The sequence below is a fragment of the Oncorhynchus nerka genome, linkage group LG2, assembly GCF_034236695.1.
Source record: "Oncorhynchus nerka isolate Pitt River linkage group LG2, Oner_Uvic_2.0, whole genome shotgun sequence".
NCBI classification, from domain to species: Eukaryota; Metazoa; Chordata; class Actinopteri; order Salmoniformes; family Salmonidae; genus Oncorhynchus; species Oncorhynchus nerka.
The window spans coordinates 57,262,577-57,276,879 of record NC_088397.1 but is presented as its reverse complement, the minus strand read 5'-3'; the positions used below and the strand labels follow the sequence as shown (position 1 = coordinate 57,276,879).

Below are 14,303 nucleotides of genomic sequence, written 5' to 3'. Positions count from 1 at the left end.
TCAACATTGAAAGGACGCAGTGTCATCATTGGCCATTTAAAACATGTATATAAATATCTATATCTTACACAATCAAGTCTTGTGGCTGACACATTGCCTCAGTACAGTACCCTACATGATCCTCCTGAGTCATATGGAGTTCCTTAACGCATTGCTTTCTGGATACGATGAAAGAGCAGTAAAAACAGAGAGATTGTCAGAGGTATTCAGGACTAGTTCATTGGAAGAGACAGAGGGAACTACCCAAGAGAGTGTGCATATTTAAAACCTGTATTGTTGATTTAGAACCTGACACATGTAGAAGGACAGCTGGTGACAGGCCCTTCAGCATTGCCCCTTGATAATGGGTAGTGACACAGTCAGTGTTGCTGTTAACCCACTGTCGACTCCCTTAAGGACTTGGAGAAGTTGAGCTAGTTCCTTGGTAAGTCAGGATCCTGAATAGACAGTTTTTTTGTTTACTGAAAGTAAACCAATATGAAAACCACTCCATGAACCTGATCCTAGATCAGTGCTCAGGGGCAGTGTACACCTCAGGACAGTACATTAGTGTTACTCTCACCGCCCCCTATCTGGGATCCCAGTAAGGCGATTCTACACCACAAGTCATCAAAGGAAGGAAAACTAATGTACTCAGGCAGAACAACATTTTTAAAGACAATTTTAAACTGCAAAGTGTTCACTTTCCTGAGTCAGGCTGTAACATACACCCACATTAACGCACACATGTATGTGCGCACACACATAGCAACAACAACAGCAACAACATCAATAACAACAGCAACACTACACAACATGCAATGGTCATACAAATTCAGATTTATGCATTATCAGATTGAACTCTGTTGAGACTACTGATTCTGCCCCCTAGTGGAGAAACACATCTACTGTACACTGAGTGTACAAAACATCAAGAACACCTCTTTCCATGACAGACTGACCAGGTGAAAGATATGATCCCAATTGAGACATGGACTGTGTATATGTGCCTTTCAGAGGGTGAGTGGGTAAGACAAAAGATTTAAGTTCATTTGAACGGGGTTTGGTTGTAGGTACCAGGCACACCGGTTTGTGTCAAGAACTGCAATGATGCTGGGTTTTTCATGCTCAACAGTTTCCTGTGTGTATCAAGAATGGTCCACCACCCAGAGGTCATCCAGCCAAATTGACACAACTGTGGGAAGCATTGGAGTCAACAGGGGCCAGCATCCCTGTGGAATGCTTTCAACACCTTGTAGAGTCCATTCCCGGACAAATTTAGGCTGTTCTGAGGGCTATCTTAATAGTAGGATGGTGTTCTTAATGTTTTGTGTTTTCAGTATATATCTGCCACAACTGATTGTGATAGCAGCACCTTCAGAGCTAGTCCAAGTGAGGCCCTCTACTCTCATTACAGCTACAGTACCATTTCAGGTCAATGTTGCAGCTTTGGTGAATAAACCGATATCTGAGGGATTTTAACTGTTGGATGGTATAGTATTTTAAGTATAATTGCCAGGTCGCAGTTGTAAATGAGAACTTGTTCTCAACTGGCCTACCTGGTTAAATAAAGGTGAAATAAAATACAAATAAAATAATGTCCTATATGGTGGAGCCAGAAGAGTTGTAATGAGGACAGGAGCATGCAGCTAAACACAAACACCATCTGGTCATATGGATCTGCAGCTGGGCGACTGTAGGTCACATGCCTACAGATGTCTGACAGCATGTCACACAAGGACGGACGACACAGGGCAGGTTGTAGTTCCATCATAGGCTGCACTGACACCAGCGTCAGCCTGGCATGGCCTGGGATCAAAATGTGTGCACACAGGTGAGAGACCAGGCCTGGCTGGTATGATGTTGTCTGGGTTTTCTGCTTTGGCAGCTTGGTATTGATTGGCTGTCCAGCAGGGTTGGGCTCAAGTGGATTTAGAATTTGAGTTTTGTTTTGATATCTTATCATTATTGCCATGATACAGACATTATTGTGTAAACCTCTCTCTCTGCTGCTGTTGGTGCATTTTTTTGAATTCTAGAATGACTGAAATGTTCTCAAGGACAAACCGCCATTGTAATGTTTACATGTGAAATATTTTTTAATCAGCAGCACTGTCATAATTGCAGTACTGTTTCCATAACATATTATAGAGTACAATTTAGTTTATTACAAAACATGAATGGTGTCAGTTTTCTTGATAACAATAATAGTCATGATAGTTTATTGAAGAAGTATGTAATCATAGGAGCGTAGGTTACATGAACCTATAGGAGCTTTAAAATATGTAATAGAAAGACACAGCTACAGCACATTCCGTCCAGCCCAGTTCTTCTCAGATATGGGAATGAAGCAACATTATGGTTCTCTCTGTTTTCTCTCCCTGTGATAAGTGTTCTCTCCTGCTTGGAGTGTATCTTTTTTGTTTAAATACAGCATCACACTGGCTTCATGGTTGAGGGAGTGACTGGCGATTGGTGGATTGGAGGCCCTGGGATTGTTACAGCTCAAAATGCATCAAAGGCATCATCCTAAATGTCATGGCCCAGAGAGCAATGGTCAATCCTTCCTTTTAAACATTCAGTGAACCTTAACAATAACAACAGATCCAGACATCCACATCGCTCCTCATTCACTTTTGGAAAGTGTATACTAATGTATAATTTTATTTTCCACATTGCCTTTTATAGAAATTCACAGGACACAAACTGCTGTTTTGGGCATATTTAAACCCATTATTCACAGACGTCTCTGTACTCACTGAGACTGATCCTGAATTCCTCCTGTTTAATGAAGTCTTACGGATACTGCCAGGGCAAGCTGTGTCTGCAACGTGGTCTCAGGACAACTTGTATTAATCTGTATGTAAATATGTGGCAATCCATTTAGTATGATATGTTCAATTATGTTAGGTTACATAATGAATGGATACAATATCAATATCATACAAATCAGAGGACGTATAGTATCATACATCTTACCCGGTCGTACAATAGCATACGAATTGGATGAAGTAACTTATGATTCCTCTTGGAGGACATATAGTATTGCACATCTTTATCTGAGACCAGGTTGCTTGTTGCGCCATAAACGAAGGAGAATTACAGGGAAAATCTACATTGGCGGTTAGGAAAACTAAAATGGCAATTTACGTAGCAGGGGTTAAGTTTAGAATAAGGGTTAGGGAAAGGGTTAGCTAAAATGCTACAGTTGTCCCCGACGCAACTCGAACATTCAGCCTTTGGATTGCTAGACCGTCGTGGATTACGCCCACCTATCCTCCCTGACCAACCTCCCTACTTTCATTTCTGGCTAAAGTAACTAGACCATTAGTAGGTGTCATATGTCTTGGAGGTCCTCAGAAATATGTAAAGTATATTTTGTATGGCTCTGAGGCCAGGCTGGTGTCTGAGGTGCTTTCAACCCTTTCCTTCCTCACCATAACATGTCCAACAGCACACAATCAACACCATGGGCACAACTTTGGTTTTATAAGTGGGGGGAGGACTTCCCCCCCACCGTCCCCAGTGAAAGTTGTGCCCCTGCTCAACACTATGTGCAAACCATCAAGGGGGCTGAGTCCTGTAGATGCCCTAAAGAGATTTGAACACACATGCTTTCTCATGTGTCTCCCCCCCCTGCTGTATCACAAAGGGTGAAGGATACTCTCCGAGCACCTGTTGATACGTAAGGAACCTTTAAACGCAGACAGGAGCGGAATTGACTTCATTTTTTTTTGCTGAAAGACGATGCCCACTCCTTTGATTGGTTCAGCTAGAATCCACAAGTGTGTATCCTATAATGGAAAGGCATCCGCGAAAGAAGATTCCACAAACTTGTTTTCTGTTTTGTTGTGCTGTTGTTACATTTGTATTGGTGTTTCATTTCATGTCCGATGAGCTCACAGTGTTGTTACATGTCATTTGCGGCGTGCATCATGAGCAAAGTCATTGAGCCTATCATTTCATTTCCCCTCGCTGTGAGAATCATGGTATGAGCACTGGCTGACTTAGCATTTGTTCTGGACCTGTTAGTTGCTTAGCACCCTAAGGGCTACTGTACATTTAGCGAGTCCAGTGTAGCATTGCCGTAGTGCAGCCGAATATCCTGCCAGCAGCCTACCAAAGGTTGCTCTGTGTCAATTACAATGTAGAAAAACATGTCTCTAGTCCAAACCGTTCAGTAGTTAGGCTATGCATATTACCGGAGCTTCATCTTATACCTTCTATTTCTATGGCATATTTGCATCCGCAAAATGTAAGATGACACAACTTTGGAGATAACAATAGATGCTGGTTTCCCCCATCCATCTGTGGCAAAGTTTTCCCTAAATTCATATGACAAATCCTGCTCCAAAACCAGCTATCCCACATACAAAATACTACAGTACTTACTATAGAATTCTAGAGTAAACTGTAGTATACGTTATACAGTGGCTGGTTCTAATCTTGAATGCTGATTGGTTAAAACTGCATTCCAGACGGTATCTATTCCACAAGTTACCACCGGCTAAATCTATGACTTTAAAATTCCTATTTACTCTGTTCCATCTGACTGTGCAATCCACTGTCTCATCAGCCTAGCCAGGAAATGTATAAACTTTATATCCACAATAAAATAAATCTAGACATTATCACACATTTCTTTTAGACTAACATTTAGTTTTCAACAGCAGAGATTTGTATAAACCTTGCTCTCTGTCTTTGCAACATTGTTTCAATATTCAAATTCGATCTCCAGCTGTCCCATAGTAAGAAACATGTCAGGAGTCGGGTAGAGACAGACAGGCAGGCAACATTTCTCAGCAGGTCGAAATCATGGAACAGCTGGCCTCATTTTTATGAATATATACAAAGTGTAAATGTAAATTGAAGAAGGTAAAACTAAACGGTGCAGCTAGTTTGTTGTCTTTTCAGCTTCAGTTTGAATTGATTGTGTGAGCTGTGTTGTTGGCTAGCTCCCCTGAACAACAGCGTCCTGACGAGAGAGCACATTTTCTATGCCAGGTGCCTCATTAGCACATTGTTATGGATGTATCCAAATAAATGTCACTAGAAAACAGCTTAAACAAATGCAAATGCAGCTACTTTTGTTATTCTGGCTGCACTATTTGACCTGACTGTAAGTTAGCTGTCGTTGGCTTGCTAGCAAGCAATGGATGAGAACGTTGCTAGCCAGTATGGCAATGGTACATTTAGAACGAACGACTGAACGTCCATAGATACAGAACAAAAAGACCTTCCTTTATACCTACCTACCTACCTACTGTTGTGGCAGAATCAGAATTATTTTGGTAACATTGATAAATAAGATGTTTTATCAATGTTCATAAGTATGCTTATGTGGGAAGAAGTTACTTGGGGCCCAGAGAGGGGAATATGTGAATATGTCTGTAACTCCAGTAGGTTTTCTCAAGGAGAAAGCCCCCCACGTATATATTAAAGATAATAACAAAACACTACAGCAAATACTACGGTACACCACAGTCTGCAAAAAAACTATAGTAAATACTACAGTATACCATACTTCAGTCTGCAAAACACTACAGTGAACTATAATATTCCTAACATAGTATGCACTATAGTATTTTTCCATGTGTGATAGCCTAGCCAGGTAGCTAATACTTTGAATATGGTGTCGTAAAAAAAACAGAAACAGATAGCATTAGCTTGCTAGATATGCTAGCTAGCTACACTGATAGCTGTCAATGCCCTACTTGTTGTTATTTCTCCACTCCATGTGGAAATCACATCGTTCCAACCCTCAATTTGTGAATAAGTATTAGCAGCCTGTGTCATTCTTCAGAGTTGGGACCTAAACAAGGAACCTAAACAATTTCCGCTCTACGACAGGAATTATGCATTGCCCTCTGGTAGGGGCCTTTAAGTAAGCATTTGCAGAGGGTCAGGGAAAGGTTAGTATGTGGCTTCCTCTTTAATTAACCTTAATATTGAGTGGCCTTTTTGACCTGTGTTTAGTTTAAATAGCAAGTGCTAGTCTTCTGTCTCACAGTTTTAAACATGTGACTTGGTTTTCAGGCATGGAATTTGTCCTGCCCAGAGCTTGGTCTTTGGAGCATCTTGAACATTAGGGCGTTGCAGTAAACCATTACATTACAGATTCTAAGTCAGTCTTAACGGTTTTAGGCAGAAGTCCTATCATCATTACCACCTCTGTGTGTTTAATAAATAAGCAGTACATCTGCTTGGCATAGGGGCCCACAAATCGTCAACAAACATAGCTAATGGATGTTTCCTATTTCAATGTAGCCATCTACCCAAGATACCCTACCCTCACCCTCTCACTACAGCCATATCATTACAGATACAGTGTCTTGTAAAAGTACTAATCCCCCTTCGCATTATTCCCAAAAAATGTTCTTCCTAAATTATGCCAGGATTCCATCCTATCATAGGCTATAGGCATTGCAGCTTGTAAAGGTAATTTCTGATTGAGCCAACATATACAACCTTAACCATGAATGGGAACATTTGCTTAAAAACCTTCATGCCTACAGTGCCTTGCAAAAGTATTCATCCCACTTGGCATTTTTCCTATTTTGTTGCATTACAACCTGTAATTTAAATGTATTTGTATTTGTATTTCATGTAATTGACATACACAAAATAGTGAAATGAAAAAAAGAACTTGTTTCAAAAAATTCAAAAAATATATATTATGGAAAAGTGGTGCATGCATATGTATTCACCCCCTTTGTTATGAAGCCCCTAAATAAGATCTGGTGCAACCAATTACCTTCAGAAGTCACATAATTAGTTAAATAAAGTCGACCTGTGTGCAATCGAAGTGTCACATGATCGGTCACATGATCTAAGTATATTTACACCTGTTCTGAAAGGCCCCAGAGTCTGCAACACCACTAAGCAAGGGGCAATACCAAGCAAGCAGCACCATGAAGACCAAGGAACTCTCCAAACAGGCCAGGGACAAAGTTGTGGAGAAGTGCAGATCAGGGTTGGGTTATAAAAAAATATCAGAAACTTTGAATATCCCACAGAGCACCATTAAATCCATTATTCAAAAATGTAAAGAATATGGCACCACAACAAACCTGCCAAGAGAGGGGCGCCCACCAAAACTCACGGACCAGGCAAGGAGTGTCACATGTATTGACGCTGGAGAGACTAAGCAGGTATGGGGAGTAACATTTAATAAATGACGGACATATAATGAGACAGGAACAGCGTCAGCATACAGAAAACAAAGACAAAAAACAATCAATACAACAGTGGGGAACAGAGCTGGGGAACTGACAAATATAGGGGAGGAAATAAACAGGTGATAAGTGAGTCCAGGTTAGTCCAATAACGCTGATGTGTGTGACGAGGGAAGGCAGTGCGTGATGGATGGCAGGAGTGTGTGATGCAGGGCAACCTGGCATCCTCAAGTGCCAGGGGGAGGGAAGAGTGGGAGCAGACGTGACAATGAGGGAATTAATCAGAGAGGCAACAAAGAGACCAAAGATAACCCTGAAGGAGCTGCAAAGCTCCACAGCGGAGATTGGAGTATCTGTCCATAGGACCAATTTAAGCCGTACACTCCACAGAGCAGGGCTTTACGGAAGAGTGGCCAGAAAAAAGCCATTACTTAAAGTAAAAAATAAGCAAACACATTTGGTATTCGCCAAAAGGCATGTGGGAGACTTCCCAAACATATGGAAGAATGTACTCTGGTCAGATGAGACTAAAATGTAGGTTTTTGGCCATCAAGGAAAAGGCTATGTCTGGCGCAAACCCAACACCTCTCATCACCTCGAGAAAGATATCCCCACAGTGAAGCATGGTGGTTCAGCATTATGCTGTGGGAGATGTTTTTCATCGAGATGTTTTTCATCAGCAGGGACCTGGAAACTGGTCATAATTAAAGGAGTGATGGATGGTGCTAAATACAGGGAAATTATGCATTCTCAAGTTTTCTGTTATTTTGTCTTATTTCTTCCACAATACAAAATATTTTGCATCTTCAAAGTGGTAGGCATCTTGTGTAAATCAAATGATACACCCCCAAAAAATATTTTTATTTTAATTCCAGGTTGTAAGGCAACAAAATAGGAATCATGCCAAGGGGGTGAATACTTTCGCACCTACCGTGCCTCACCTCAACAATGCCTTGATTTACTCCCAAAAACTCTCAAGGAGAATGTTGCGACTGCTTACTCAAAGCTCCACAACTGATCAAATGGTACTTATAGAAAATAACAAAAAGAGTATTGAATACATTTCAAAATAGGTTGTTAATGTTTTCTTTGGTGTCCATGTGTACTCCAATTCCATTGTGCATTCCCACTGGACACACACTGCTTGAATCAATGTTGTTTCCATGACATTTCAATTAAATGAATAGATGTTTAATTGACTGTAAACTGTTTGGGGATTAAGAATGATTTCCCTTTTTAAACACTCTTAGCACCTAATTAGCCATGACCCAGAACTTTGAGAACAGACCTGTAGGCTACTACCCATCAACTCTCACCTTCCTCCACCATCTTTCTCTTCCTTCCCTCATTTAGACACTGTCGGTGGCCACAGACAATAGTGACTAAAGAACCCCATCAATGAGCCAGGCAGTTTAATAAAAAAGCATTCCAAATTTCTGCATGGGTTGGGTCTTATGTCTGAAAGTCTAATTAAACAATTATGTAAGAAATACCTACAAATATATTCTGGGTTTGTAGGTAACAGACGAATGGTTGCTCAGCAGAATTATTACAGTGCTGTTCTATAAAATACACTGAACAAAAATATAAATGCAACATGCAACTATTTCAAAGATTTTTCGGAGTTCCAGTTCATATAAGGAAATCAGTCAATTGAAATAAATAAATTAGGCCCTAATCTTTGGATTTCACATGACTGGGAATACAGATTTGCATCTGTTGGTCACTGATACCTTTAAAAAAAGGTAGTGGCGTGGATCAGAAAACCAGTCAGTATCTGGTGTGGCTACAAATTGCCTCATACAGCGCGACAGTTGATCAGGCTGTTGATTGTGGCCTATGGAATGTTGTCCCACTCCTCTTCCATGGCTGTGAGAAGTTGCTGGATATTGGCAGGACCTGGAACACGCTGTCGTACACGTCGATCCAGAGCATCCCAAACATTCTTAATGGGTGAAATGTCTGGTGATTATGCAGGCCATGGAAGAACTGGGACATTTTCAGCTTCCAGGAATGGTGTACAGATCCTTGCGACATGGGGACATGCATGATCATGCTGAAACATGAGGTGATGGCGGTGGATGAATGGCATGGCAATGTGCCTCAGGATCTCTTCACGGTATCTCTGTGAATTCAAATTGCCATCGATAAAATGTGTTTGTTGTCCGTACCATAACCCCACCATTACCATGAGACACTCTGTTCACAACTTTGACATTGCCCACACGACGCCATACACGTGGTCTGCGGTTGTAAGGCCGCTTTGATGTGCTGCCAAATTCTTATGATAGAGATGGTAGAGAAATAAACATTAAATTCTTTGGCAACAGCTCTGGTGGACATTCCTGCAGTCAGCATGCCAATTGCACACTCCCTCAAAACCCGAGACATCTGCGGCATTGTGTACAAAAACTGCACATTTTAGATTCCCCAGCATGGTAACACTTTTGTGCTCAAAATTTGAGAGAAATACGTTTTTTGTGCTTATAGGCATAATTTGGGGATATTTTATTTAAGGTCACGAAACATGGGACCAGCAGTGTACATTACTGTGCAATGAAAATGGCAAGCTTTAGGGTAACTTTAGACCTGTGAAAAAAACATAGCACTGATACTGTAGTTTCTCTGCATGCCTGAGTCCATAACACCAGTTACTTTGCAGTTAAATTCTTTCTAAAGAGGTAGCCAGTATTTTTAGTCTGTCCATTGGGTAATGTGGACAGGGATTTTCTCTGATTGCCTCAAACTGCCTCAGTGGATTTTTGGCACAAGACAGATTTAACTCTACTCGATGTCCCAGATAGCAGTAGGGAAAATGCAGTACTATCAGTGAAGAAACTGAGAGCCATATCCATGCTCTGTCTCATCATGGTTGCAGTCAAATAAAAGACCCTGGTGTTACATGCATCTCTTCCCCTCTATGATTAATATGAGTTTAGTAAGGTCAACCTGATTCAGTTTTAACAATCTACAGTGCCTTCAGAAAATATTCACACCCCATGACTTTTGTTGTGTTACAGTCTGAATTTACAAGTGATAAAATGGCCTAAACACAATACCCCATAATGTCAAAGTGGAATTATGTTTTTCTAAAGTTTTACAAATGAATTAAAAAGTAAATGCTGAAATGTCTTGAGTCAACAAGTATTCAACCCCTTTGTCATGGCAAGCCTAAATAAGTTGCATGGACTCACTCTGTGCATAATAGTGTTTAACATACATTTTTTTATGACTACCTCATCTCTGTACCCCCCACATACAATTATCTGTAAGTTTCCTCAATCAAGCTGTGAATTTCAAACACAGATTCAACCACAAGGACCAGGGAGGTTTTCCAATGCCTCGCAAAGAAGGGCACTTATTGGTAGATGGGTAACATTTTAAAAATAAGACATTGAATATCCCTTTGAGCACGGTGAAGTTATTAATTACACTTTGTATGTGTAACGAACCTCGTCCTCCTCTTCTGAGGAGGAGAAGCGAGAAGGATCGGAGGACCAAAACGCAGCGTGGTAAGTGTCCATAATGTTTATTTTAAAACAAACTGAACACTACGAAATAAAAAACAATAAACGTGAAATGAATGAAACAGTCCAGTATGGCGACAAACACTGACACGGAAGACAAACACCCACAACCCAAAACTGAAACCCAAGCTACCTAAGTATGATTCTCAATCAGGGACAACAATTGACAGCTGCCTCTGATTGAGAACCATACTAGGCCAAACTCCAAAACCAACATAGAAAAACAAACAGACTGCCCACCCAACTCACGCCCTGACCATACTAAAACAAAGATAAAATAACAGAACTATGGTCAGAACGTGACAGTATGGTGTATATTTACACCCAGTCACTACAAAGATACAGGTGTCCATCCTAACTCAGTTGCCAGAGAGGAAGGAAAGTGTTCAGGGATTTCACCATGAGGCCAATGGTGAAATCAGTTACAGATTTGAATGGCTTTGATAGGAGAAAACTGAGGATGAATCAACAACATTGTAGTTACTACACAATACTAACCTAATTGACAGAGTGAAAATAAGGAAGCCTGTACAGAATAACAAATATTCTAAAACATGCATCCTGTTTGCAACAAGGCACTAAAGTAATACTGCAAAAAATGTGGCAAAGCAAATCACATTTTGTCCAGAATACAAAATTTTATGTTTGGGGCAAATCCAATACAATACATTACTAAGTACCACTCTCCATATTTTCAAGCATAGTGGTGGCAGCATCATGTTATGGGTATGCTTGTAATTATCAAGGACTGGGGAGTTTTTCAGAATAAAAAATAAACATTATGAAGCTAAGCACAGGCAAAATCCTGGAGGAAAACCTGGTCCAGTCTGCATTCCACCAGAAATTGGGAGATGAATACACCTTTTAGCAAGACAATAACCTAAAACCCAAGGCCAAATCTAAACTGTAGTTGCTTTCCAAAAATGTTCCTGAGTGACCGAGTTACAGTTTTGACTTAAACCTACTTCTAAAACTATGGCAAGACTTGAAAATGGTTGTCTAGCAATGATCAAAAACCAATTTAACAATAAATTAGCTAATATTTCTAAAAACATGTTTTCACTTTGTTTTGAATTAAGGCTGTAACAGCAAAAAGTAGAATATGTCAAGTGATATTAATATTTTCTGAAGGCACTATATACCCTGTAAGAGAGCCTTCAATCACCAGTGAGTTGGGTAGATCTGCTTTAAGTTTTTTTGCACCTTACGTGTGGAATGATCTATAGTACACTTTAAAATGAGAGGAATTGGTACATTTCAGACGGTTGTTAGAGGAACTAACATAATTTGTTATGATGGTGTTCTGCCTTTTGTGTATTGCTGTGTATTATAACATGTATTTTAATGTGTATATGAATGTTACTTTAATGTGTTCATTGAATTTTGATGTGTATTGTGTTGCTATGCAGGCCTCATCTGGAAAAGAGAACTTGGTCTCAGCATTGACTCCCTGTCAAAATAATGTCAAAAAATCCCTAGCCATCCAATGAGAAAGAATTGGGAGAGATCAAAACAAAAGGGTTAGACTGAACCAATCATGTTACAGCTGGTTGTCTACTGAAGTGTAATAATAAGGAACATTGCTTTAAAGATGAATTAGAGCATCATTTCCTCATTATAATGCCCCCTTAGCTTCTGTAAAGAGGCACATAATACAGAGTGAGTATGTTTCTTAATGCCTCACTTCTAACGTTGTTTTACAAAAATTATTGCTGCATTTGGGCCATAACACCCAAACACCCATGGGGGTATTTCGGATTGGGACTATGCAGTTAAAATGCTGGTGATATTGGGCAAGGTTGAGTCATTTCATTTGTAAAGATGGGAAGAGATAGCTGAAGATACAGTCACACTGTGTTGAGATCCGTGAACGTTATGGAGTTAATATTCTAGTCCTATGATGGTTGTATTTCATCACAGTATAAGACTATTTGTATGTGGTGTGTGTACCTTTTCCCCTTAATTGGTGACAATGGTATGGTAAACATAGCTATGCAGAAAAATCTGCAACAGACTGCAGGTGTCTGATATAGGTGATATTGTAATGTGTTTCTCTTATGACAAACTTCCTAACTTTTGCACTTTTCATTTCCCTGTTCTTTCACATGAACACATGTTGACTCCAGGCTGGCTTCACCATAGCACATAAATAGATACTGTGTGAATTACAGTCAGACATATGCCCATTAATCTGACTCGGTCATAAATTCCCCTTAGATATGACACAGGCCCCTAGGGTGATGAGAGGACACATGTATCCCATAATGCTCTAGTAACCCTCTGGGAACCCCAGCTGTCAGCTGTCATCCACTGGCTCCATGGTAACACAACCTGATCCACACCCTCAAACAGGCGCGTCCCACCCCATAGTTCAAATGTTTGTGAATGCAGCCCTATGCATACTCTATTGGACATGGTCGCTTGCTCAATGGCCAACAATGAAGTTCCCTAGTTAATCAGCAACCTCTGGAGTATTTGTGGAATTTATATTCTCTATGCATGCCTTCATGCCCAGCATTATCCACAGTTACATTCATGCATGGATGTGTGACGGTAAACAATGGAAAGGTCAAGGTTGCTGATCCTGCCATTCAGCCAAGTGTGATGTTCAGCCAAGTGATTCAATGAATTTGTTAGTCTGTAAAGTCCACAGTTACTATACTGAACATGGTATTATAAAAAACAGACACAGGTATTTCTGTCTCTTCTAAGCCATTAAAGAGATAGTCTGCAAAAACAAGATGTATTGAGGCAGTATAGTAAGACATATTAAGTGTTGAACAGCAACTCCAGCCCGTCTTAGAAGAGGAAGCCGACTTACTTTCTTTGAATAACATGCCCCCATGCTCCTGCATGTAGAGGTCTGTATGCCTGGCCAGATGTGGCTCTTTTGGGTCTCCCTCACCACTCCCTCACCTACGTCCCTCTACTCCTCCAGGCAGGGTCAGGCTCCAGGCTCTCCCTCAGCTCTGCTCTGCTCTGTCCACCCTGCCTGCCTGCTCCAGGGAGGGAGCAGATGAATGGTAGAGAAGAGGGGCCTCCTAGCTTTCCCTCTGGCACGCTGACAACAACAGACAGGGGTGCTGTACTGTACTCCTGGAAATCACTGGGCTGGACAGACCATGCCTAGGTGTGTGAGTGTGTGTGGGAGTTTATAACTGTTTGTTATGGTCTTTTCTGCTTCTCACCTCTTTAGGTTGACCTTCTCAGGATCTGCTAGAGCTGCATTTAATTCCAGAAAGTTGTTCCCTCGCTTATGCCCTTATTTACTCCCTCGTCTGCCGTTTACTGACTGAAATACAGTCCCAGGTTCTGAGTGTCGTCCCTGTCTGAGAACTTGGCCACTAGGAGCAGCTGCCACAAATCGGGCAAGTGTCCCAGGGAAAGCATTCTAACGCATTCTGGATTCAGTTTGGGCCCATATTGAACTTTTCTAAGACTGAGAACAGAAAGCTCCACTCTATCCTGTCGAACGCCTTCTCAGCATCCAGTGAAGCCAGCAGGACAGGGGTCTTCTGTGCGTTTACTTGATCTATAATATGGAAAAAAACAGTGAACGTTATCAGAAGAGTACTTGTTTCTAATAAATCCAGTTTGGTCCCCTTTTATTATTTTGGGAAGA

The 14,303-nt window shown here is 40.8% G+C and overlaps 1 protein-coding gene across 1 annotated transcript in view; it reads right to left on the bottom strand.

The window, feature by feature from the left end:
* The window catches only part of LOC115138356 (protein FAM107B-like), a 39,960-nt gene extending 26,267 nt beyond the window's left edge, over positions 1–13,693 (bottom strand). The window contains exon 1 of the mRNA XM_029675142.2: positions 13,503–13,693. Within this exon, the coding sequence (XP_029531002.2) occupies positions 13,503–13,526 (24 nt within the window). The 5' untranslated portion in view covers positions 13,527–13,693. The remainder of the gene's footprint in view (positions 1–13,502) is intronic.
* Between the last annotated feature and the right edge of the window lie 610 nt (positions 13,694–14,303).